The following is a 23499-nucleotide window of genomic DNA, read 5'->3' as shown; positions in this document are numbered from 1 at the left end:
AAATGAAATCTGTTAAGACGAATTTGTTGAATTGTAAACTTCATTTTATGGAATAACTTTGCAAAATGCCAATCATCACCATAATCGCTCTATTGTAACGATGTGGTCACTTTTTATATTCTCCTATATGGTTTCTAATTTGATATAGACTTCTCACCAGCATTTAACGAAAACGTCGCTTCTTACCATGTTTCTTGTTCACTTTGGTGGCTTTGCGCTTTTTCCCACCACTTGCCGAGGAAGAAGCAAAGTCATCATTCAACACGCTTAAATCGGTGAAATTTGTTAACTCATCGCCCAAGGTAGCTGAAAGGATACAAAAAGAATAATATCAGGACAAAGCACGAAATATCACGAACTTTCGAACTAATGATATCTGCCATACACCATTTGAAAGCTTCATTCACACAAAAGCTAGGCACCGGTAACATGAGCTTTTCTTCTGTGACGCTTAAATGCAACAGAAGCACAGGGCAATAAAGTCGTGCAACGCGATCAAGGATTGTATCCTTGTTTCCTACGTTATGCGTGCGTATCTCCTTCAAATAGACTATGTCATCAAAATGTTAACAACGTCAACAGTTTACCACGAAAAATTATAAAACCAAAAGCAACGGATACGTAGAAATTGCACAATATTGCATGAAAAGAGGAACATAAAATGTAAAACATAACTAACCTGAGCAAGCTAACTAATTAAACAAACTACCTAATAAACCGATTTTTCTACAACTTACCAAGCGTCGTTAGCTTTTTGCTACGCTGTTTTTCTGCTTTCGTAACCGGTAAACGCGTAAGATAGGACTCCTCATATTCTTCGCGCTCCCGCTCGCGACGAGACAGTATCTGCTGGGCACGGGAACTACTGGACAGCTCGACCGGCGTATCGAGATACTCATCCTTTAAATCCTGTATCAACGAAGACCCTAGAGCTCTCTTTCTTGCGCGTTCCATTTGTTTTCGGGCTCGTTCGGCTTTTGTGTCCTCCTCGTAAGGCATCGATGTTAGTTTGGGTGGCACGTAAAGGTCGTGTTTGCTCCGTCGACCGCTTGTGGAACTATCAGCCGCAATAGTTTCCGTTCCCACAGTGGAGGTGCCACCTTGCGCAAACATTTTTGTCGCTTCCTTGGCACGCTTCAGTTTCAGCATAACCTTTGCCGAGCTGTCCGAATCTTCGTCAGAACCACCATCGACTGCTGTCGCATCTTGGCCACCGGCTTCCTCTCCCGCTTCCGGTATTTGTGATACCAGGTTCGCCGGGTTCGCTCGGAATGAGGTTGTGTCAGTTGCAGCGCCACTGCCACCGGTGACGGCTGTTTTCACCAATTTGTCTATCTGGTATCGAAGCTTGTAGTCTATGGGTCGAATCTTCTCCAGCACTGTTCGTATTTCAATCAATCTATCGATCGACGGATCGTTTTCGATTCGATGACCTGGGAACGAAAGAATATAAACGTAAAAAAGGAAATTATTAAAGAATAAACGCAGTAGTTGTATGAAACGTGTGTAAAGTTTATAGAACAAATGATTTAGCTTTGTTTTTTTTCCATTTTTGATCTACTTAGACAAATTTTAACAATTTTCCCTAATTTTTCTGTATAATTCTTTTTAATTTTTTCACCTATAACTCATTGATATTTTATTAATCTTTGAAATTGTTTTCATCAAATACCTCGCTTTCGATTTTCGATATCTCTTTTGGCCTGTTTTAATTTTCGCTTCTCTTGCAGCTTTATTTTTTTATACTCACCAGAACATTTTCTCAGGACCACGTACGTCAGATTGATAAGATAGTTTAGCAGCATGTGATACTTGATTTCCAGAAAGTTTAGTCCATACTCGGTAGACAGCTCTCCGGTTTTGACACGCTGCAGCATATTGCCCACTAGGTCGGAAACCTGCCGGAAGTTACTGTTCATTTCGTCCAGTAAACGCAACGCCTGCGGTAAGTCCGGCTGGATGTCGTACTCGTCTAAAGCCTGCAACGGGCAACGAACAACAATTTAAAATTAAAACAAACATGCAGCAGTCCTTAGCAGGGTTTTCGGTCACAAAAATAGAACGCAGGATTCGCGATGGGCAGTCATGCTCCACAGTTGCCAAAACCTATTGCTACCGGAGAAATGCGAGAAGGTGCGCGACTCTGTCGGGCATCCAGTCGATGTGAAACACTGCAAATATCCGCCAGCTACCAAGAGAAAACACTGAAAAAATCATCACCACCGTGCGCAAGATCTGCGTTTTCGGTATTAATATCAATATCAATCAAACATGACGATCCAGGTTCTGCATCGTACCTTTCTATTGCAAGCTACTGTGAGCATTTTTTATCTTTCGCCACTATGCTCTTAGCGTAGCGATGCCAATGAAACTACCCCAGCAGATTTACTGATAAATATTTTAACCTGCGTCTGTGCTATTCGTGACCTGGCTGAAACAAAGTTTCGCCATAGTCGGACCGGATGCAATAGTGCACGTCCTAAGAACGATTTTTTGTTTTCATTTCATTTATGTTCACATTTTTGGTCTCTAAGGGAAACGCATCTGACATAGAAAAGCCAATTCTTATCAAATGCAAACATGAACATAAATACATCAACTTCTTTGTAGATTGTATCGAAATATTAGATAAACGTAGCAGCGATACGTAGAGTTGAGTAAGAGTTCGTATTATATAAGGCTGGAGAAAAAGTGATCCATTCTTTTCTCAGTAGATGACTTTAGTGATATCTCGTAAAGTATCGATCGTACAGTTTTAAGTTTTAAGGCTCGTTTTAAAGCTGATACTTTACACTTAAAAAATGCTTTCACTGTTTATTGTTTGTTCCATTCGTTTATCAGTTACTGGATGTAATTAATAGTAAGTAGTAATTCATTGATGCTAATTATTTTATTTGCTAAAATACACGAGCATTATCTAAAATAAAATTTAGTATTGGAAACATCCGTTCATCGATCATCGATTATGACATATTATGACACAATTATTACTTTCCAATATCTCTATGGTCTTGAGCAGTGTCTCCTTTCTTTCCTAGCTCATTCAAACCCGCGCTTTGAATTCAACTAGTTGACAGATGAAAAGAGCTGTTTGCCCGGAAGCGTACCACACGGGACAGGGAACAGAGGCCGTTTTCGCGCATAAAATGGACAAATTATATACGTAAGACGCTCGCAATTTAAACATTTAAATTTCGTAGAAAAACATTTAATAAAAATATAACATTAAGCGAGGAACACAACCCAATATGAACTGCCCAAAAGCCGTTCGGCAGAGAAACCGGAACAGGTGTTCCGGAAAATTCAAAAGGCAAACCTCGCAAATTCGGCACATACACGCACACAACGCACTTGCAATATCTCGCGAAAACGCGTACATAGAAGGCTGCTAATGTACTGGTGGTCAAATTCTGTCGATTTTGGTCCGTCAAAAACGCCACACGCGAAAACGGCCGCGCCGTGGCGGATTCTATTGATTTATTTCCATTCATTTCATGATATTTCCCGCCCAGGTTTCGCCGCCGCTGCAACTCGGAAGAGGAAGGACGAAGCAGATCAGATTTTCATGTCCGTTTTGCCTGCCAGACTACAAACTGAGCCCCCTTTTCCAATTATCCCCAAATATATTTACCATGTGCCAGAGAGCGAGCGAGAGCGAGAGAGAAAAGAGAGATTCAAAAAGATGACCACTAAGTAAAACGGTTCGAATCGCGAAGGAAATTTTTGGTGCCACAGTGTCCTGCTGCACGGTACACTCCATCCTGGCTGTAGCGAAGCGCGATTACGGGTCCTCTGTGGTGTATGTGCACATTTCATGGTGTTCCAAATATTGGAAAAGCGAAATGGAACAACATTCGGTGCTCGCGCCCGCTACAAGTGACCGGACCGGGAGAGGTGCCGGATGGTGGTGCCGGCCCGACCCGACGGAGGTTTCATTTGTACATCGACCGTACATCGAGAGAACATAGGACGCGAAAAGCTAGCATCGCGAATCAATATGTCTGTATACATGGGCTCCGGCGTACGCGGAGGACTCGGTGACCATCATCAGCGCACAGAGCACACATCACGGCTAGGTTTTCGCGAAGCAAACGAGCCGACTGTGGGGACTGGGAACCGGTTGACCGGCAGTGCTGGTAGAACCATGGGTTCACACACCTCCCCAACGCTCCGCATCCCAAAAACAAGTCCCTCGGCGCTTGTTAGCGTCGCCATATGCAATTCTGCTCACTGCGGAGCATTCCAATAGTGACACTAGCAAACGGATAAACAATCGGTAGAGGATACCGGCGTGACACGTGTTCCACAAGCGGCAACGTTTTTTTAGTACGTTTTATGAATTAATTCCAAATCGACGTCCAGGACTGGTATACGTTTTTTAAAAAATCGCTCTTCAGCCTTCAATGACATTGTCAAACTTTAAACATTATGACTGTATTGCAAAATTACTGCACCAAAACTAAAATATAGGATACAATCGTTTGACAGGAAACAAATGGAAGACTGCACCGGATAGATGATCATCGGCCGGATTCACGACAGGATTCTAGTGCGGGATCGAGTAAATCAATCGACCCATTTGGCGCGATCGATGAATTTTACAACTCTCGTCTATCATCGGTGCATCGGAGCAGTAAAAGGTAATGTCCGCTAGGTTCATCTTCTAGTCCTCGACTCGACGATGATACTACAACTGGAAGAACAAATCAGTCCTAGTCCTACTCCAGTTACGACCACGGAAACCGTAAGCGCGCCCTTCGTTGGTTCGCGATCTTTACAAATCCCTGCTCCTTCCAAACCGTAGTTTCTCGCCGTCCTATTACACACGAACACACCACTTCAATACCTGAGAGGCGAGTGAGGAAGAGAAGAAAATTTGGTCAAAAAGGCTCAGACTGGGTCGCGGACGGCAGACGGGAGTGGCACAATGGAACATTCCCTTATGCAATGCGTTCGGTATTTTATGCAAAGCGAAACCATACGCGGCCGCGGCCGAGTGCGGTTCTCCATCTTCATTCGCAGAGCATTTTTTCGATACGCTAATGCACACAGCCCGATACCGTATAACTCATAATGCTTTTCATGCTCCAGCCCCCTTTTGTCCCTCTGCCCTTCGACGCTTCCGTCGTAGATCCTTTTTCTTCCCTTCCAATCATTGTTAGGCTGCCTGGGCGGCCGGTGGCACCCTTTTATGCTGGCCAATCCAATCCTGTCCCTCTCTCGTGCTGGCGGGTTTCGGGCCTTGAACCGAGGAACAAACGCGGCGTCGGGTGTTCGGCACCGGGACCGGGGAAAAAAATACTCCAAACGAAACAGAATTAGCAGCACCAGGATGAAACCCAGGATGTGTAGGGAGGCCTGCAGCTGGGGGTCCAGAATCCGTGGGTATAATTATTGGCGAACGCCGCGCTGACGATCGAGAGACGATGGTTTGCCGAAATAAGTGGTCCAGGCCCCGCGGGGGCTGTGTGTTTAAGGCAAGCCGAGGGAGGGATGGTAGCTACGAGTTGCGTGCTGAAACATTAAATAAAAAAAACATCCCCTCCACACAACCACACTCACACACATGGCGGGGCAGGAATTCTGCCGCACCGCCGAAAGGATGTATGGCCTTCACCCATTCCGTCGCATTTGGGATTTTCTTTGTCCGCACCAATGGCCACGAAAGTCCTACTACTCTAGCGTCCCGGAGCGCAATGGAGGAAGAAAAAATCACCATTTAGTCCCGAATTTCCCAGCATTCGCAGCGTGAGGAAAGTGCGCGGCCTGCACACCACACAACGATCGAGACCGCGCCACTACTTGACACGTTCGAGGATTCCAATACACGAATACAATCGAATCGTGGCCACCACACGCCCCCCCAATGGCCAGAATACATGTGCGTGCGTGTGTGTGTGGATCACAACGTGGACTGTAGCGAATATCCTTTCCATCTCTCTTTCTCTCTTTCTCTGTCGGTTGGCATTCAAATCATTTTGGTTCGGAAACACATAAACAACGTTTGTCGGTGGTGGCCGGGGGCTCTGGTGGTATGGACAGCGGTCGCCAATAATGCATAGAGTGGTGAAAAAACCCCTCCCCAGCTCGCGGTGTCCTTATACGGGGCGACCATCCTCCTGTCAAGCATTCACGGTCGGTCGGCACATGGGCCGAGGACGACCCGTCAATCCACATCCATCCGATGCTCGTTAGAAGCGCAAAAAGTGCGCTCAAAATGGCCCGTTCCCCGTCGGGGAGAGCATCGGCGACGAAGCCGTAGTAGTAGCCGGCCAAAGCTTTCCCACACACACACACACAGCGCGCGCGAAGTGGTAGCAGCAGATCCTGCTGATCCTCGAGCCCCGCGAACGCACTGCCGTTCACTGGGCCCGGCGACCGGACCAAGGGGACGAGAAGCGCATTGCACACCACGAGAGCAGCAGGGAAGGGAAGGAAGCGGAGAGAGCTGAAGGAAAACTCCGCTTCACGTGGGAGGAAAAAATGCTGTGCGCGAAAAAAAAGAACCGGAACCCGGGAGCGGAACAAATGGCACAAAACCATCCGTCGAACCCGGGTCGGGTATCGACGAATGGCGGCGAAATGGAAGCGACGGGGAAAGTCGGCACAGTAGAAGAGAGGGAAAAAACTGGCGGAATTGCAGCCGTAGTTTTTCGGATCCCTGCACCCCACCCACAACCAGCCACTGTGGATGCCGTGCAAATAACGGGGCGGAGGCGCATATAACCCGGCGCGAGCTCCCGGAACGTTCCCGCGGGACGACCGGTCGAATGGTTCGTGTCTCCGCTGTCGATTCCAGAGATCGAGGCACAGCAGGGAATTTGTATGTGAAAGGCGGACATATTTGTTTTTAGTAAGAATCTATGGACTTTTTTCAACGTTTTTGTTTTCTTTGCATGTGTTTTGATTAAATTCAACTTTTTATGTGTAATACAAGCGTTCAAGTATAATAAATAAGCTTTTTTTTCGTTATTTTAAGATTTTTAAACGCCTGAGCTATGCAATTTGAATGACACTAAAATCTTACAATACACAATCTAAACGCCTGAGTTATGCAATCTGCATTACACCACAATGTTTCAATGCATAATCCTCTGCAAATGCGCAAATCTGCTGCAACATACTACTATTACTATTGTCTATTGTCAATTAGACTAAGTTTGCCCGTTGACGGTTTTTTATGAATAAATCTATATATATAAAATTCAAGTTGTGTCTGTATGTCCCTTATAGACTCCGAAACTACTGGACCGATTGACTCGAAATTTGGTATACAGGGGTTTTTGGGGCCGGGGAGTGCAATAGTCAAGGTTAGAAACCCCTCACCCCCCTCTTTCTTTGCCCTCCCATACAAGTAACTGTTTAAAATATCAATTACTCCACAAGTTATGAATCGAATTTAATCAAAACTTGCACAATAGTTGATGGTCACCTGAGAAACCATGTGACGAAATTTGGTCCTTGCAGGACGAGGGGAGGGGGGGGTCCCCATACAACCCCAATCCTTAAAATACGTCCTAGGGCAATATGGGTATCGTTTCTTAGGTTTTGGTGGTCTGTAAATCGATTGGTTTCCCTTAAAAGCCTTTTCCTTCCTTCTTCCACCTATCACCACCCCTCATTCCATCCATCTTGAAGTAGTGTGATGTTGGGGGGAACTGCATAGTTTGCGTTTAACTTTTAAAGAAGGTGAGAAAGAGAGGAAGAGAGAGATAGAGAGGGAGAGATAGAGAGGGAGTGAGAGAGAGTGAGAGAGAGGGAGCGCGAGATAGATAGAGAGAGTGGGGGGAGGGAGAGGGAGAAAGAGAGAGAGAGAGAAAGAGAAAAATAGACAAAGAGAGAGAGAGAGAGAGAGATAGATAGATAGATAGATAGAGAGAGAGAGATACAGAAAGAGAGAGAGAGAAAGAGAGAGATAGACAGATAGATAGAGAGAGAGAGATACAGAAAAAGAGAGAGAGAGAGAAAGAAAGATAGAGAGAGAGGAAAAAGAGAGATAGAGAGAGAGAGAGAGAAAGAGAGAGAGAGAGAGAGAGAGAGAGAGGGAGGGAGGGAGAGAGAGAGATAGCAACGGACTGGGGGGCTCCCATGCAAACGTAACATAAAATTCAGCATAATTCGGGTTGTTTTCGAACAAATCGAACCTAATTCTGCAGGTGGAAGTTTTTGGGAAGGGGACATGTTCTGGTGATTTTTTGAAACCCTTCGCCACTTTACAAAGGGGTGGCTCCCATACAAAATTAGGGTAAATTGCAGCAAAATTCGAAAAGTGTTCAAACAATTTGAGTCAAATTTAGCTGGTGCGAGTTTTGCCATGTATCCACCGGGAAGCGGGAAGGAAAGCCAATCGGATACATCACAGGGAAGCCCTATCATTCGGAACAGAGTAACGGGAGGAGGAAAGGGAAACTGAACAAATACGTCACCGGGAAGCCCGATCGTCTGAAAAGTAGAAGTAACGGGAAATGCAAATGGAAGCTGATCGGATACGCCACCAGGAAGTCCTTTGAAACGTCGGATAATCGAGAAATGAGGATGAAATGAGGCGTGGCAACGCGCGCCGGGATCAGCTAGTAAATAAATAAATAAACATAGAGACCAGGCGCCTCCTTATGCATCAGGAATTGTTTTCTTAAAATAGGAATTTGCAAAATTTGCGGCAGGAATCGGCAAATAAAACTTACAGGAAATGTTTAAAATTGTCTAAACTTTAATTGTAATGTCTCGTTTAGGCAGTACAACGCGATACATTTTTTTGTTGCATTACCAAAGTTGAAAAACTGTATTTTTTCATAATTTTCTATACTAATTCCCGATAAAAAAATATCCTAGCAATGTCAAACGTAAACATTTAATTGCTTCATACGAAAGAAGGATTCATTACCTTTCGAATGATGTATAATACAAGTACAGGGTGTCCAAGCAAGCCCTCTTTTTTTCATTTGGTTATAAAACAGAAACGGCTGAATATTTTTCGATGCTTAAACATTTATTTTAAAGGTAGATTCTTAGAATTTATGTACAAAATACAGTTTCGGTTGCAGAAATTTGAGAAATATGAAAAATTTATTTCCAAAGTGGTAGGTCGTCAAATCGTTCGTCAAAAACACATTTCATTGAAGCTCCTTTCAACTTCGGTGGCTAGGTTAATAAGCAGTATTGTGGTTTAGAAAGCCTTAAATCGTGCAAGAGAAGCCAATGCACCCACATCGAGTTATTGTTTGGTGCGGATTTCGGCTAATTGGTTTTTCGGCGAAATTGAAGCTGAGAACTTGGACGGCGTTTGGTTTGAACAGGACGGCGCTACGTGCCATACAGCGTCAGCCCCAATCGATATTTATGTTATGCGAACATACCAGCAGCTATTGACAACCTCAATACCCAAATTCAAGATGCTATTGCCGAAATAGGACCAGATACAATCGAAAATGTACTCAAAAATAGGTCGACCGAATGGGCTACTGCCAAACAAATTGTGGTAGACATTTGACCAAAATTGTTTTTCGTAAAAAAAATTTAAGAATCAACCTTTCAAATAAATGTTTAAGCATCGAAAAATATTCAGCCGTTTCTGTTTTATAACCAAATGAAAAAAAGAGCTCCTGCTTGGACACCCTGTACATTACCGTTGCAGAACTGTGCTAACGATCGCGTTAAAATAGCTGATAAAAGTTGGTTTTAAAGAGCCATTTTTATCACTCTTTCGACTTTGACAGATGAATTCTCGGAATCTGCGCAACGGGGAAGGCTAAAAATTCGAATTTGTCATAGATAACTTATCTATTTTAGGCTAATATAACTAAAACCCTCAGTTTTTAAGTTGACTTATGACCGCCTTTTCCCCATAGTGGCGAGGGGTGTGTGGTCAGCGCCCCCTAGCGGCCTCTTGCAAGTGCATCGCAAACCCACACACTGGATCCGTATGTGCACCGGAGCGCGTAGGCCGATATGGCGCGGCCACAACACCCCCTTCGACCGGGTGCAGGTGATTTTGCAAAACGCAAAAACAAATCGAGCACACGGCGTGAATACGGGAAAAGCCCCCGCACGACGGCGGGGCCTTCAGTGGCCGTCGGAGCAGTCATGTATCGGCCCGATACGTTGCGGGCCGTGCGTCCGGCGAATATACGCTATGTGCTTGGCCAATAACTGGGAAAAAGTGTGCGCGAAAGAGCGAGAGGGCAACGAAGAGTCCCACCGAGAGCACAGCGGATTCGAACAGCGAACCAGCGCGAACGGAGGCTGCAAGCCCTACAAGAACCGGGACCCAGAACCGGGCGCCTGGCAGGATAAAACAACGAGGAGAACGAGCAGACGAACGCTTGCGCCCGGACCGAACCGGATCGATTGTCACCGTTCACAGACGCGAAATGAAAAGCTTCTCGATGTGATCTCGTCGTCGCCCCCGAAAGTGATTCATTTTCATTAGCGGATGATGGAATTTTCAGCATGTGGTACAGTCATGACTTTCGCTTCAGACCCCACCGAAAGCCCCACGCAAGTGCAAGTTTTCCCACTCAGGAGCCAATTAATGAACCGTGCACCCTGAATTCCTGAACTGAACGAGTTGGGAGTTGCAAGTGCCTTAACTATGGTTGTAATAGCTACAGGGTGAGCAAATTAGTGTGCATTTTTTCATTTGGCTATAAAATAAAAACGGCTGAATATTTTTTGATGCTTGAACTTTTATTTGAAAGGTTGATTCTTAACATTTATGTATAAAATACAATTTTGGTTGTAGAAAATTTGGAAATATGAAAAAATATTTCCAAAAAGGTAGAACGTCAAATCATTCGTCAAAAACACATTTCATTGATGATCATTTCCACCTCTGTGACTATGTTAATAAGCACTATTGTGGTTCGGAAAACCCACATATCGTGCAAGAGAAGCCAATACACCCACAACGAGTGACTGTTTGGTGCGGATTTTGGCTGTTTGGGTTTTCGGCGAAATTGACGCTGAGAACTTGGACGGCGTTTGGTTTGAACAGGACGGCGCTACGTGCCATTCAGTGTAAGCCACAATCATTATTTATGTTATGCGAACATACCAGCAGCTATTGACAACCTTAAGACCTAAATTCAAGTTGCTATTGAGGAAATAGGACCACATACAATCGAAAATGTACTCAAAAATTGGTCGACCAAAAAAGCTACTGTCCAGCCAATCGTGGTAAACATTTTACCAAAATTGTTTTACATAAATAAATGTTAGGAATCAACCTTTCAAATAAAAGTTTAAGCATCGAAAAATATTCAGCCGTTTTTGTTTTATAGCCAAATGAAAAAATGCACACTAATTTGCTCACCCTGTAAATACGTCACCAGAATGTAACGCACGAAAAATACAAAACAGAAAAAACTTTAAAATGGAGCCAATTCGATAGGAGAATATTTAGCTTGAGGAGCGCAACAGTTGGCTTACTACGATTTGGTGAGAAAGCGGTTCGGCTGGTACTGTCCGAGGTACCGGTTTTATTTCCCAAAGGATAGTCAGGATTATCTTCGAAGAGGAAATCTTTGCAGCATCTTTAGCCGAATACATGTTTACCGTAATAAATTTTGCTCATCAAATACAGCGACGATCAAAGTTGGCCACCTCTTCCGTCTGTCACATTCGATGCATTGTGAAGTAACGCCCGTTCATTATTTTGCCCCCGAAACGACTCTCAGACGACCATTGGGCGCACATCAATAAGAAAGTCGCCAGCATTGCAGAAAGCAGGAAGTCGGTCGCTTCTTCGGTAAGTCGTTCCAAGCACCGAACGCATTGCGTGTTGTGTCAGATGACTGATGGCTAAAATCGTCCACCAAACGCCAGCGCGAAGCTACGTGAAGCAGAAATAGCATCAAAGGACAACCAGAAGGATAACGTACGTCGACAGAAGCACTCGCCCGGGAAGAACACGTACACGCGGAGGTTACGGCCAGATTCGTCACGTTACGCGCGGTCCCGGGGCAGGAGCGTATGGAACCAATCCAATCATCCGTAGTTGAGCTGAGTATACGGGAAGCTCTTCTCGGAGATTCGCTCCTAGCTTTGGTCTTTGGCGTTGGTTCGTTACGCACACTCGGGTGTTCCGCCGCAGCTTTTTTACGATTACTTCGCGCCGGAACAGGTCGTGATCGTTGGCAATGTTTACTTTATCACGCCGCACATTGTTAGTCTGATCGAGTTTGTGGTTGTGGCTCCTGCTGTTCCAGTCATTCCTCCATTTCGATATTCCAGTTACAGGACCGAGCACCAGAGTAACGCTTCTTCTTCATCCGCTAGGCCTGCGACGCAGCTTTTGCTTCACAGGAAATGGCCATGCCAAGGCGCGAGAATCAATCCAGAATTCGTACTCCGTGTCTGTCGCCGTTCATCTGCCGCATAACGTTTAATTTAACCTGCAATAGTTAGTGCTCCAAACTGACGTCAGTGTTCCGGGCCCACGGTGCAGAGTTGCAGGCTTCCTTAAATATAGTGTACCACCAAAACAACAACATGCATGTTCCGGGGCTCTGTTCAATTAGGGAATGGTCTTCGGCCGCACTTTGGGTTTCGTTTTTCTCCAACACTATGCCAGCAGCACCTGAAGTTATCCTTCGCCCGGAAAAGAGAACACAACCTTTCCGCTCACAATCAATAATCGAACAGACGAGTTGATCGACGGTTACGTACACACACACGCACGCACGCACGCATATACGGTGCACTCCAGTTGCGCAAGACCCACCCACCTTCCTAGGATGCTAGGCACACCGTTGGCGTGATTATAAGCTTTCCGTGTCCATGGCCATATATAACAAAGAATACAATATTCGCACATCGAACTAACGGGCCTCTGTTTGTTTGTGCAGCATCGTCGTCGTCGCTGCTTGTGCGCGCTGATCGTGGCGGCCGCGGCGATGAAAACGGAAATTTTGTGTTCATCCATTTTCCGAGCCGAGCCGAGGATGCGTTTTAACAGCTCCATACTCCCCTCTCCTTCAGGCCGAAGCCGTCGTCGGAGGCACAACAATGGTCAGCATATTTTGATAGAAAATATTTTCAGCCCGTCATGCGTGCCACAGACGGGACCGGGACAGTAAAAGGTGAACAAGAAAGTATTTTCCGATAATTTCATTTCGCGACGACCGTCCCCGATAGAGAAGTTATTTGTTCGGTACTTTTCCGCGAATATTGCATTCATTTAAATTCAATCCGCAAAATAAATAGCCACATCGTGCGTTGACGATAAGACCGACCGGACGGAACGGAGAGAAAGGAGCAAGAGCAAGGATGAGGATTTCAGAGCTATGAAATGGAAATTCATAGCTATGGAATCGCAAATCGAGCTATCGAGCCGAGTACAGCAATGATTTGCCAATTTATTTTGTGTCACTCGAATATCTCGAGAGTTAATGTAAGAAATTGAACAACTTCAGCAACTGCTGGGAACTGTTTTGGGGATCGTCCGTAGCTCAGTTTCGAAGCGAAAAACGTTAGTTCGAACCCTGACAGAGCATCAACTTAAATTCAAAACTTTAATACGGCTCTTTTCGTTGTAATAATAATAAATGAATACTGGCCTGTTTTGCAGCCTGTGCCTTATATACGATCAATAAAAAAAACTCAATAGTTTCATTTCAATCACAAAATTCAACAGTATCAAACACTTGAAGCAAACACTTGAAGCAATACGAAGCGAGTGAAAAAGAAGAGAGACATTCAAAGAAATTCAAAGAAGTACCGTAGATTACGGGTATTAAGACCCACCTTTTTTGCAAAAAAATTCAGTCTAAAATCCAGGGGGGTCTATATAGGTGTAGTCAGCGACTCGGCTTGCTGGATTAACCGGTTAATTAGCTAGTTTTCTGCCGTTATTCAGCTGCTTTAAGATGCTACGTAACAAGTTGATATTTCAGCTAACGATTGGTGTCCAATTTTATTGTTTTTTGAATTTTCTCTCAAAATGTCTGAGAAGCGAAATTCCTACACTGCAAAATATAAGCTAAAAGTGGTTGAATTTGCCAAAATCAATGGGAATACAGCCGCAGAACGTGAATTTGGGCCTCCACCTACTGCCAAGATGATCAGGGCATGGCGAAAACAAGAAGATCATTTAAAGAAGATGCCCAAAGAGAATCGGCATTTGCCAAAATATGGAGCAAATTGGCCAAAGCTTGAAGAGAAATTGAAAATTTTTATTCTTGATTTGCAGTGGAGGAAACTTAACTCCATCAGGCCTGTTGAAGAGGCCAACAATCTCACAAGTCTGCCAGTGGCTGAAAACTTCATGGGAAGAAAGATGTTATCATCAAATCATTTAAAAAAGCATGTTTCAATTAGTAATGCATTACATGGCTCTGAAGATAATGCTATTTTTTGCCCAAAGTAATTCCTCAGACACAGATGATGATGACATGGAAGAATTAGCTAGAAAACTGGTTAATCAATGTTTGGAAACAGAAGATATGTTTGAAACTAAAGAATTTCATAATTTCTATGACGAATGAGTTGTAAAAAAAGTCGTTAAAAAATAAAAATAAAGTAATTTAGGTTTTTCTTAAATTTTTGATCTAAAAATAAGGGGGGGTCTTAATAGATGTAGGGTCTCAATACCCGTAATCTACGGTATGTAAATTCTGTGCACACTGCTTGAAACTTTAAATGGTAGATCGCCAAAATGACACTCAGTTTATATTCAGGTTATATTCAGGATATAAGTTTTGTGAATAGTTTAAATAAAACGCGCTGCCTTCTATTTGGGCTACGATCACTCGAGCATCGGAGACGGTTGGCTCAAGCCGTTTTCGCTTTTAAGATCTTGACCTCAAGCATTGACTCGCCGACACTCCTTGCTCGACTTAACTTTTCTGCTAATGCACGTTGTTTGACACGACGACCTAACCTGGAACTTAGAATTGATGCGCGGTGGTCCCTCACCGGACATAAAGACCCTTTACTTGATCTCTGTCGTACGTATAGCAATTACTCGTCGCTTCTTGACTTTAATATGTCCCTTGATCAGTGTCGTGATGTTTTTGCTTTCATGTCTTCTTAGTAAATGTTTCGTCCATGTTGCTTTCGTGTATGTTTCCTTAAAAATAGCGATTACCTCCTTCTGCGTTTACGATTCGATTAGTTTAGTTGTAAGTGCTAAGTTAAGTTCATTATTGTCAAAGTTGCCCGTTGACTGTTTTCTTTTGAAAATAAATAAATAAATTTGAAATAAGAATAGTTTATAAGTTTTTCAAATGCGTGAAATGTTTTAAGGGATATGTATTGACGTTTATTGCCTTACGTCAGTCATAAACATATAAATAGTCATAACAAGTCGGGGTGTACAAACACAACTTTTTTTTAAGAAGTTTATCGTCCCGATGCTGTTTGGCTTCGAACATGAAAAAAACTTTCACAGCAAACCATAGAAGTTAATCATCCATAAATGAGAAAAGGCTATAGATCAAAATTTAAAATAAAAAGTATGAACATGTTATAGACATGATGATTAAGATTACTAAATGATTTTACTAAAAATATGATTAAGATTGCTTTACAAATTAAGGATATCATTTATAGCATTACCAAACATAGTAATTGCCAGTGTACAGTGTTACACAGTATTGACATTGTATATTATAATACAACGAATTAAAACAATTTTAAATGTTTTTAAATTGTCCCCTTTTGATTGTAATATAACATTTATGTCATGTGTCAAGTGAGTCGATCGTTTTCTGAAGTCAACCTAGTTTTTCTAAAGTTTCACAGAACGATACTATAAAGCAAAGATTGCTGCAAATATCTTGTGGATAAAATATGAACGTTTTCTACAAGTGTATGCTTTTATACAATGACTATTTTATTATATATTGATATTTTACTAAAATATATTTCCCCTCGTTGCTACTTGACGAACGTGCCGAATACGTTCAGTAGAGCTACCCCGCGGGAGAAGGAATTGAATTAAAAACCAGCCATTTTTCTCGCACAGTTTCCGCAACGGCAATTCATTATGCACAAACGAAAATGAATAGCAACGAATCCCACAAAATAACACGTGTGCATGCCCCGCGAACAAGGCTCCGGTTTGATTAAGAGACCAAAATAAAAGAAGGATTAAATTACGCTTTTTCCGACACTAGACTGCAGTTTTCCATTGGTGCATTTGCATTCGGTCATAACGAATTTATCTTTCGTTAATGATATATTATTTGCCCGGAACGCGGCTTGCGCAATATATTTATAAAAAACGCATTTCGAACTGAAATAATAATAACCACGGCAGGCATCTCTACAGTGGCCACGTCGCTCTTATCGCGAAGCTTGGTGCACAGGAGGCACACGAGATGGTGCATATGACGATTTATGAAAAATATACAATTCCGCCCGCTCCGAAACCCTCCCCACCCGCCGGGAAATCTGCCCCGGTGCCCGGTGCATGCAGTGGAAGCGCAGAGTGATGGTAAACAAATTCAGTGCGAATATGCAAACATTTTTTAATCATTTCGAAACCAATATACATATATCCGTTCAACGGATACCAAACGTCCGGGCTGAAAACACAAACGCTGGGGACTGGCAAAAAAATTGCCCAGCATCGCGCAGATGAAAACAAATATTCCTGCCGTGGCCGAGGCCGAGCTGGCCGAGGGGCGGCGGCAAAAAACAGGGCGGCCGAGCAAAATATCCTTCGATATATTATAATCTGCACATTCAAATTTCCCAACGACACACACCGGCGGGACCTGAGCCGAGCCACCGAGCGGTGCAGCATCCCCGCGCGCGTTGAGGTTTCTTTTTGCCTTATGTCCTGCAAACCACCACCATCGCGTGACTGGCCACGAAGGCAGACACACCGGGGCGGCGGCGGGTAGGCGGTCTTTTGTGCATTATATTGCCCGCGTTTCGCGAACGCACCCGCCCACCAACTGCAATTGGCCGGCGTACGGCAAAATGATTCGCAAAAATGTGCATCTCCGAGCGCGCACCAACCGACAACCGAGCCGCCGCGGTTCTCCCCCGCTGAATGTCCGCCGAGTACGGGAGAACGGACAGCAACGTACTGCACGCTGCATTTAATTTTGGGACTGGCGAATTAATAACACATGCGTTTTCGGGAGCGAAAGCGAAAAAACGCACCGTGGCGCTTGGCGGCTCTGGCCGGAATATAGGGGAACAAAGTTCGTGTTCGGGTGATTGGGTGCGGCAGTGGTGGTGGGCCACCCTCACTACCATCCGCCGGATTGACGTCCGGCGACGATTGTTGTATGCGCACCGAGGTCCAGTGGCTGGTCCTGGTGAGGGCACAGGCGCGGTGGTGTATCGATCCCGGCAGTTAAAAAGGTTGAAACTTTTTTACGCGAATAACGCGAGCTTCGCGACGATGTTGCAGCCCCTCCAATGCGCTACCTGCGCGCCACCACCCAGCAACCGGCCGGCGATTTGCAGCTCAAAAGGAACAAAATTTAAAAAGAAAAACATACATTTTATATATAAATTTTTGCCAACCTACGTGGCAGAGACAGACCGACCTGTTTCAGAGCCGCGTGTGTTTGGCGGAAAACGTCCGAACGAATAAAATGAAAACAATTCGAGCTTCACCAGTTTTCCGTCGGGTCCGTGTGGTCGGGCAAATATTGCCAAACCGACTACGGAATGTAATCAGCGAGCGTGAAAGTGAGGCCGCGTCTCGCGTCCCACCGAAAGGATGAGCCAAGGCGCAGAGAGGGACTAGCGAACGCGGGTATGTTATATATGCAGCGGCACGCAAAAAAGTCGCGCAAAGGAGTGCACCATCGATCCGGGCGAACAACGACAGGGCTTTCGGGCTCGGGCCATCCGTTCGGTGCTCGCGGTGCGTTCGGTTCGGAGAATGAAATTGCATTGATGATGACGTCGGTGGCCAATGAGAGGATGAAAACCGTTCATGAAAATGCGCGAACTCCCCCGGCATAAAAGCACGGGGCCGGGGCCGCAGCATCACCAGCGCAACTGCGAAGCGCAAAAAGTGCATAGATATTGATTGCATAATGAAACAAAACACAAATGCTGGAATTCTGATGAATAAAGGAAAAAACGATAACCGAAAGCGCCGCCGAGAGGGAGTCGGCGAATACAGACGCGGCATTGGTCTCGCTTTCTGCCCTCCTTACAACCTTCTCTTTTCCTCTGGCCACCGGCCTGTCCCGGTGGGCAAATTTGGGCCCAGGAACGGGGGGGTGCGGGCACCAGCAATAGGTGGGACGGACGGTATGGTATTGATTTGTTTGTAGGTCCTGACGGCAAACAGTTGCATTGTTGTCGCGATGAAACATGACATGTTTCCGACCCTTCCCTACCGGCCGTTGGTCTTATCGGCTCCCGGAACCGGCGCGAAATAGTGTCAAACGCGAGCAGGGAAAAATATTTTATGCCAAGAATGCACGGTTTTGTGTCCCTCGTTTCGCTTAGCTTGGAGTTGCGTTCAAAACGCGAACCATTGCCACTAAAAACACGACCGACGAGACGACCATGTTCCGCACCGATGTGGAAACAGTTAACTAGAGAAGGTAAGAGTTAAGTTTCTACAATAATCAATATCCAAACATGGCCCCTGACGATGCCGGCCGCAATGACACATAATTTTCCAAAATTAAAATTATTTTGTGAACTAGTTGTTGTATAGTCACATACATTTGAAGTTGATAGTATAATAAAGTTGCAGTTAAATAGTTAGTTAATCAAATTCAGTACGAAAGATTTTATAGAAGAAGGTATGAAGCACCAAGCGCTGTTGGGTGCACTATTTAACTATTAGGCGATGGTCGAACTTGAACCACAAAAGTCCAAATACAGCCGTCTGTCCGGAAGAGCTTGATTGGAGAACCATAAAATGAAACATTCTCCGAAAGGTAGAGCAACTGTTAAGTTAGCCTTCTGGCTATCTAAAAGGACGCTTCAAGATCCTGCAGCAGGAAAAAGATTTGCATCATGAACACGAACAAACACAACGGAAGCGAACAGCTTCCTTGCCACTGCGCAACTCCGGTTCATTATCGTAGTCTTCAAGATGAGATTTCATTCATAACGGCCCGTCTTTACGTTACGCGAGGCGTAGTAACAACGCTTTGGTGGTAGTGGTACTAGCTATGTTTGCCAAGTGTAAGAAAGTGACGGTGAAAGCCCAGTGACCTTGTCGCATCGGCCAAGATGGTACACGAGCAAGCAAGTACGGTTGTCCTGCGGGGACCATCACCGGCTCCGCGTACCAATTTATGGTTACCGAGCTAAAACGAGAAACGAACAAAAATCGTATGAGCAAAAAAATCCAAAGTGCTCACGCGTTTGCCGCGGATTCACGGCGCGGGAGATGCAACACGCCTGCATCGTGATGCAGTTGCAGGATAAGCAACGTACGGTGCAGTTGATGCTGTCGCACCATTCGGTGCATTCCGCGGCATCATTTTGAGTTCCAATTCTACACAGAAATAAAATTAAATCTCATAAATCATACATGGTCTGAGCAACTTTCTATTTAGAGCACTTTTTACTGGAAACCCACGTGTTACGGTACTGTTAGATACTTTTAAACTGACATTTTGTGATCGGTAACAAAATAATAGTTAGCACCTTCGGAATACTTTCAAAAATAGTCAGTCTGGCCGTCAGCGAACTTGAAAAGCAGAAGAAGCTCGGGAACACTCGGTCGTTTACCGAAAATAACGTAGCAAAATATCAAGGTATGATTTGGCTTTCGAAACAAAATCCTACCCTATATTCGGAAACGGGACCTTCTTCAACCCCTGCACAATCTTGATTACATTATCCGATACATGGGGTGCGGATCCTTGCGGGCAATGAACCCTCGGCTCTCGCCGAGTCGCAACGCCGAGTCGCAACGCCGAGCACACAAGAAGGGTCTGGGTTCACAGTGGCGCTAAAAGGGAAACCTTGAAGTTTAAGGAAAGTGTAAGGATAACATGTAAAGCTATGCACATCGGCTCGAAAAAAGAGCTAACACAGCGGAAAGCGAACATGAATTATCTTAAGTTCTTGTAGAAAATGTGAACAGATAACACTGGTAAAATATTTTAAGCAAAGTAGAAAAACATTACATTGAATCATTGTTCTTGAGAACATTGAATGTTAGAATCAATTCGAGAGAAGAACCAAAAAGCATCTTCAAAAGCATTACATTAAACAATTTAAGGTGTAGTAGGCTACGAAACTATAGTTAGCAACGCACCGAAGCGAAATGCGTGTCCTAGCGTGGGACAATCTCTAATAACCGAACGGACGAAAGGACCAACCGCTACACCGGTTGAGCTCCTTCTGATCCGGTCTGTCCTGACTGTGTGTGACATTTACCAATCTGTTACGGTCGTCCCTATGCCTTTGTTGGACTGTTTTTTCTTCAGTTGTTTTGTTAAACCACCCATACACGCACGCACGCCATGCTATTGTTCGGGATATGCGTTCCTGTTTCAAGATCGTCAATTTCGGTCCATACCTTGCATCATCATGAAAAAAAAGACTGTAACATAGCCTTGCCACGGTGCTTTGGCTTTGCGTTGCGATTCAAGCGACACATCGAAGGAATCCTGGAACCGGTATTAGCGCACAGTTGATCGAGGGTTGTCATGGTAAAGAAATTGCATTACGCACATACGGACTGTTTAAGGGTTTTGGGTTAGGTAACTCACTCGCGTTTCCATTCCAACATTCATTTTTGTCTATTTCTCTCTCTTTTTTTTCATTCATTCTCGTTTTCTATCTATCTCCTACTCTTTCCTTCCCTCTCTCGCATAGATCATATGCCCTCGAGTCCTGCCGCCGCATTCCCGTCCAATAGCCACGACAAAGTTTAATAAAAATTGTAGCACACAGCATGTGTTCGTTGTGTACGTTTCGTTTGCTTTTTCTGCTACGCATATCCTTTCCTGCTCAAAGCGATAGGTTTGAATTTATATTTTTTTGTCGTCACCTGTATAGAATCATAAATTCTAGGACAATGCACAATAGTGCCCACCGCTTTTAAGTTCCTTTTCTTGAGGGAACATTTTAAAAAGGTGGTATAAAAATGCGTGGCCATACCATCCAAGCGCACAAGCTACAAACAGGACCAATAAATTGTAGTAAATTATCACTAGCACAGGACACAACCGTTTGCAATTCCTACGACGAACTGCGATATTTGCGATTTGATTAAAAGTTTCTTCAGTAACTTCACATAATAAACCTGAAATTAAGACTAAAACAAATTCGAATATTGAGCAGTTGAAACAAAGCTTATCAAAAATGTTGATAAACCTGAATTACAATTTTAAAAACATGTCAACTAAGTGAATAAACCACACTTGTACAACGTAAAAACTATTCATCACAGGCTGTAAACAAAAACCTTCAGTTTCCGTGAATCTGCACCTAGAAAACATTTTGAAACTGGACAAAATGCTTCGAAAAGACACTTCACCGGTGGCACAGCTTTGGCCATGCATATCGCATATCTACAGTTCCGTCATATTTTAGCAATTTCAAAATTAAAAGCAATCCTTCAAACCGCAAGACGGAGCGAAGATGTAGAAAGACGCACAGCACGCAAGGAAGCATTAACCGGTCATTCCTCCCCTCGATTCATAAGCAGTCCTGGAAACACACGGTTGCCCCGACGTTCCATCTAACCTGGTCCGTTCCGTTACGGCAAGTACGGCACACAGGGGAAGAAGCACCATTTCCATTAACGATAGCAAAAAAAATACAACCTTTTCTAATCCCCCTTCGAAGCGTCCGTTCCAACGGTTGCTCGGTCCGGATTTCAAGGATTTTTATCCATTTCGGCGATCCTTGCCCAAACCCGCTTACAAAGAAGGCCTTCGGGACGATGGCGTGGCGGGCCCAGATGTTCATGATCCAGCGCGACAGCGCGGCCATACAAGTTGAGCCAAAAAAAAAAAATACGATGTTGACTGCTGATTGTCGCGGGTCCTATAGCGGGACGCAACTCCGGATCATAATGCTAAAGGGACACTATGGGACACAACTCTCCATGGCGAATCAGTGCGTACTAGAAGCTACTTTGCATCCTCAATAGGACGGGAACCGCTGCAATTCTTCCGTTTACCTGAACCATGGTTGAAGTATATTTTTCGCCGGAAACGGTCTCTAGCACTGCACCACGAACTTCCGCTTCCTTTGAAATCCCGCTTCACGTGCGTACAAAAACGGGTCTTACGGCTCAGAGTTGCCTCTGTCCCGGGTGCTCGTGCTGCTGATGTGAGCTACTGGCCGTTGTTTGCTTCCGGTTACTGTGTGGAACATGAGCGAAAACGGTATTAATTCCGATGGGGCTAGCGATGATTGTTTTCTTCACGCGGAAAACGTCCAATCTGATGAACGAGGTACGGGTTTGTTCTTGCGACTTCCGGTGGGTTCTAGAGTGTGTTTGGTGCACTGTTTGGTCTTCTCTTCTTTTCCTCCTACGGAGCTTCGTTTACTGTGGCAATATTCGGTTTCGAGCACGATTAAGCAACGTTTCACTTCGAGCACTTCGTTAACCGACTAAAAAGGTACACAAAATCAAAACAATTCACAAACCCTGCTCCGGATAGCACTCAACGAATGATGAGCTGGAAGTGCCATTAACATTGACGACGGATCGCTATGGCCCACAATATCGGTGCATCTTTACAGTCCCACTTGGCCAAAACCACAAGCACAGCAGACGCAATAGCAACAGCGGCAACCGTTCGCACGTCAACCTTCAACTTCAACTTCGCTGCGATTGATCCGCGTATGTTTGCTGCGACCGACGAAAAGGACTTCTGAGTCCAATCAAGCCAACCAAACAGCGACAAACACCGACAGACCAGCATGTAGTAAAAACACACCAATACCACCACTGCGCACCGGAACCGCGTGCGTACTCTGTCACCTGCCCTAGTGTTGCCTATTGCTGTGGCCCTTTTTCACTGTGACTGAACGTGTTTTTTTTGCAACAACTGTTCGTCCTTGCAGCGCACCTAACGCGCCCAACGCACACAGTGGCGAACGCAGCGTATGTACCACACGCACTCGGCCGGTTTTGTTCTCTCTCTACCATCTCTCTTTCTCTGTCACACACGCACACGCATGCACTCTACCTCGTGTTTACCCGTTACTAAGGATAATGCCGCCGGAAGCCGAACAGGACGACGATGGAAAAGCCAATATAAACAAATCAACCAACTGAAATGTGCTCTGCTCATGTGTCAAAATTGTGTCCGTCGAAGAGTGTGTGCCAACTGACAGCAGCGTGTATCGCGCGTAACGCCGTAACGACCGGAGGGCAAAAGTTCGAACAAAGATCGAACAGTGTAAACAAACGTAAAGTTTGCGAAGTATGATGCGTCTTCAAGCGAAGAAGAAAACTCGGAATGACCGGAAATTAAACGGAAGGTAGTAAACCAATTCCGGGCAATTCCAACACCATCACCGCCGTTACAGCGTTACACGCTGCTGTCAGGGTCTTGATCTGTGCGTCAAGCTGTCATTTTCGGTGTAAACAAACAA

At 44.7% G+C, this 23499-nt stretch overlaps 1 protein-coding gene across 1 annotated transcript; it reads right to left on the bottom strand.

The window, feature by feature from the left end:
• LOC128273305 (neuroguidin) lies at nt 1–22101 on the bottom strand. The gene is made up of 4 exons (XM_053011244.1): nt 22073–22101; nt 1751–1979; nt 738–1433; nt 1–306 (listed from the first exon to the last, which is right to left on the bottom strand). Exons 1-4 carry the CDS (start codon nt 22079–22081, stop codon nt 164–166), a joined length of 1077 nt encoding a protein of 358 aa, XP_052867204.1. The 5' UTR covers nt 22082–22101; the 3' UTR covers nt 1–163.
• Between the last annotated feature and the right edge of the window lie 1398 nt (nt 22102–23499).

Source organism: Anopheles cruzii, chromosome 3 (assembly GCF_943734635.1).
Source record: "Anopheles cruzii chromosome 3, idAnoCruzAS_RS32_06, whole genome shotgun sequence".
Classification (NCBI taxonomy): domain Eukaryota; kingdom Metazoa; phylum Arthropoda; class Insecta; order Diptera; family Culicidae; genus Anopheles; species Anopheles cruzii.
The sequence above is the reverse complement of the archived record's forward strand: the minus strand, read 5'-3'. Positions and strand labels throughout refer to the sequence as shown.

Coding starts and splice junctions, on each gene's coding strand:
- LOC128273305 (XM_053011244.1), bottom strand. Junction 1,434..1,750: donor GGTCCTGAGAAAATGTTCTG/GTGAGTATAAAA, acceptor TTTCGTTCCCAG/GTCATCGAATCGAAAACGAT. Junction 307..737: donor CAAAAAGCTAACGACGCTTG/GTAAGTTGTAGA, acceptor GTATCCTTTCAG/CTACCTTGGGCGATGAGTTA.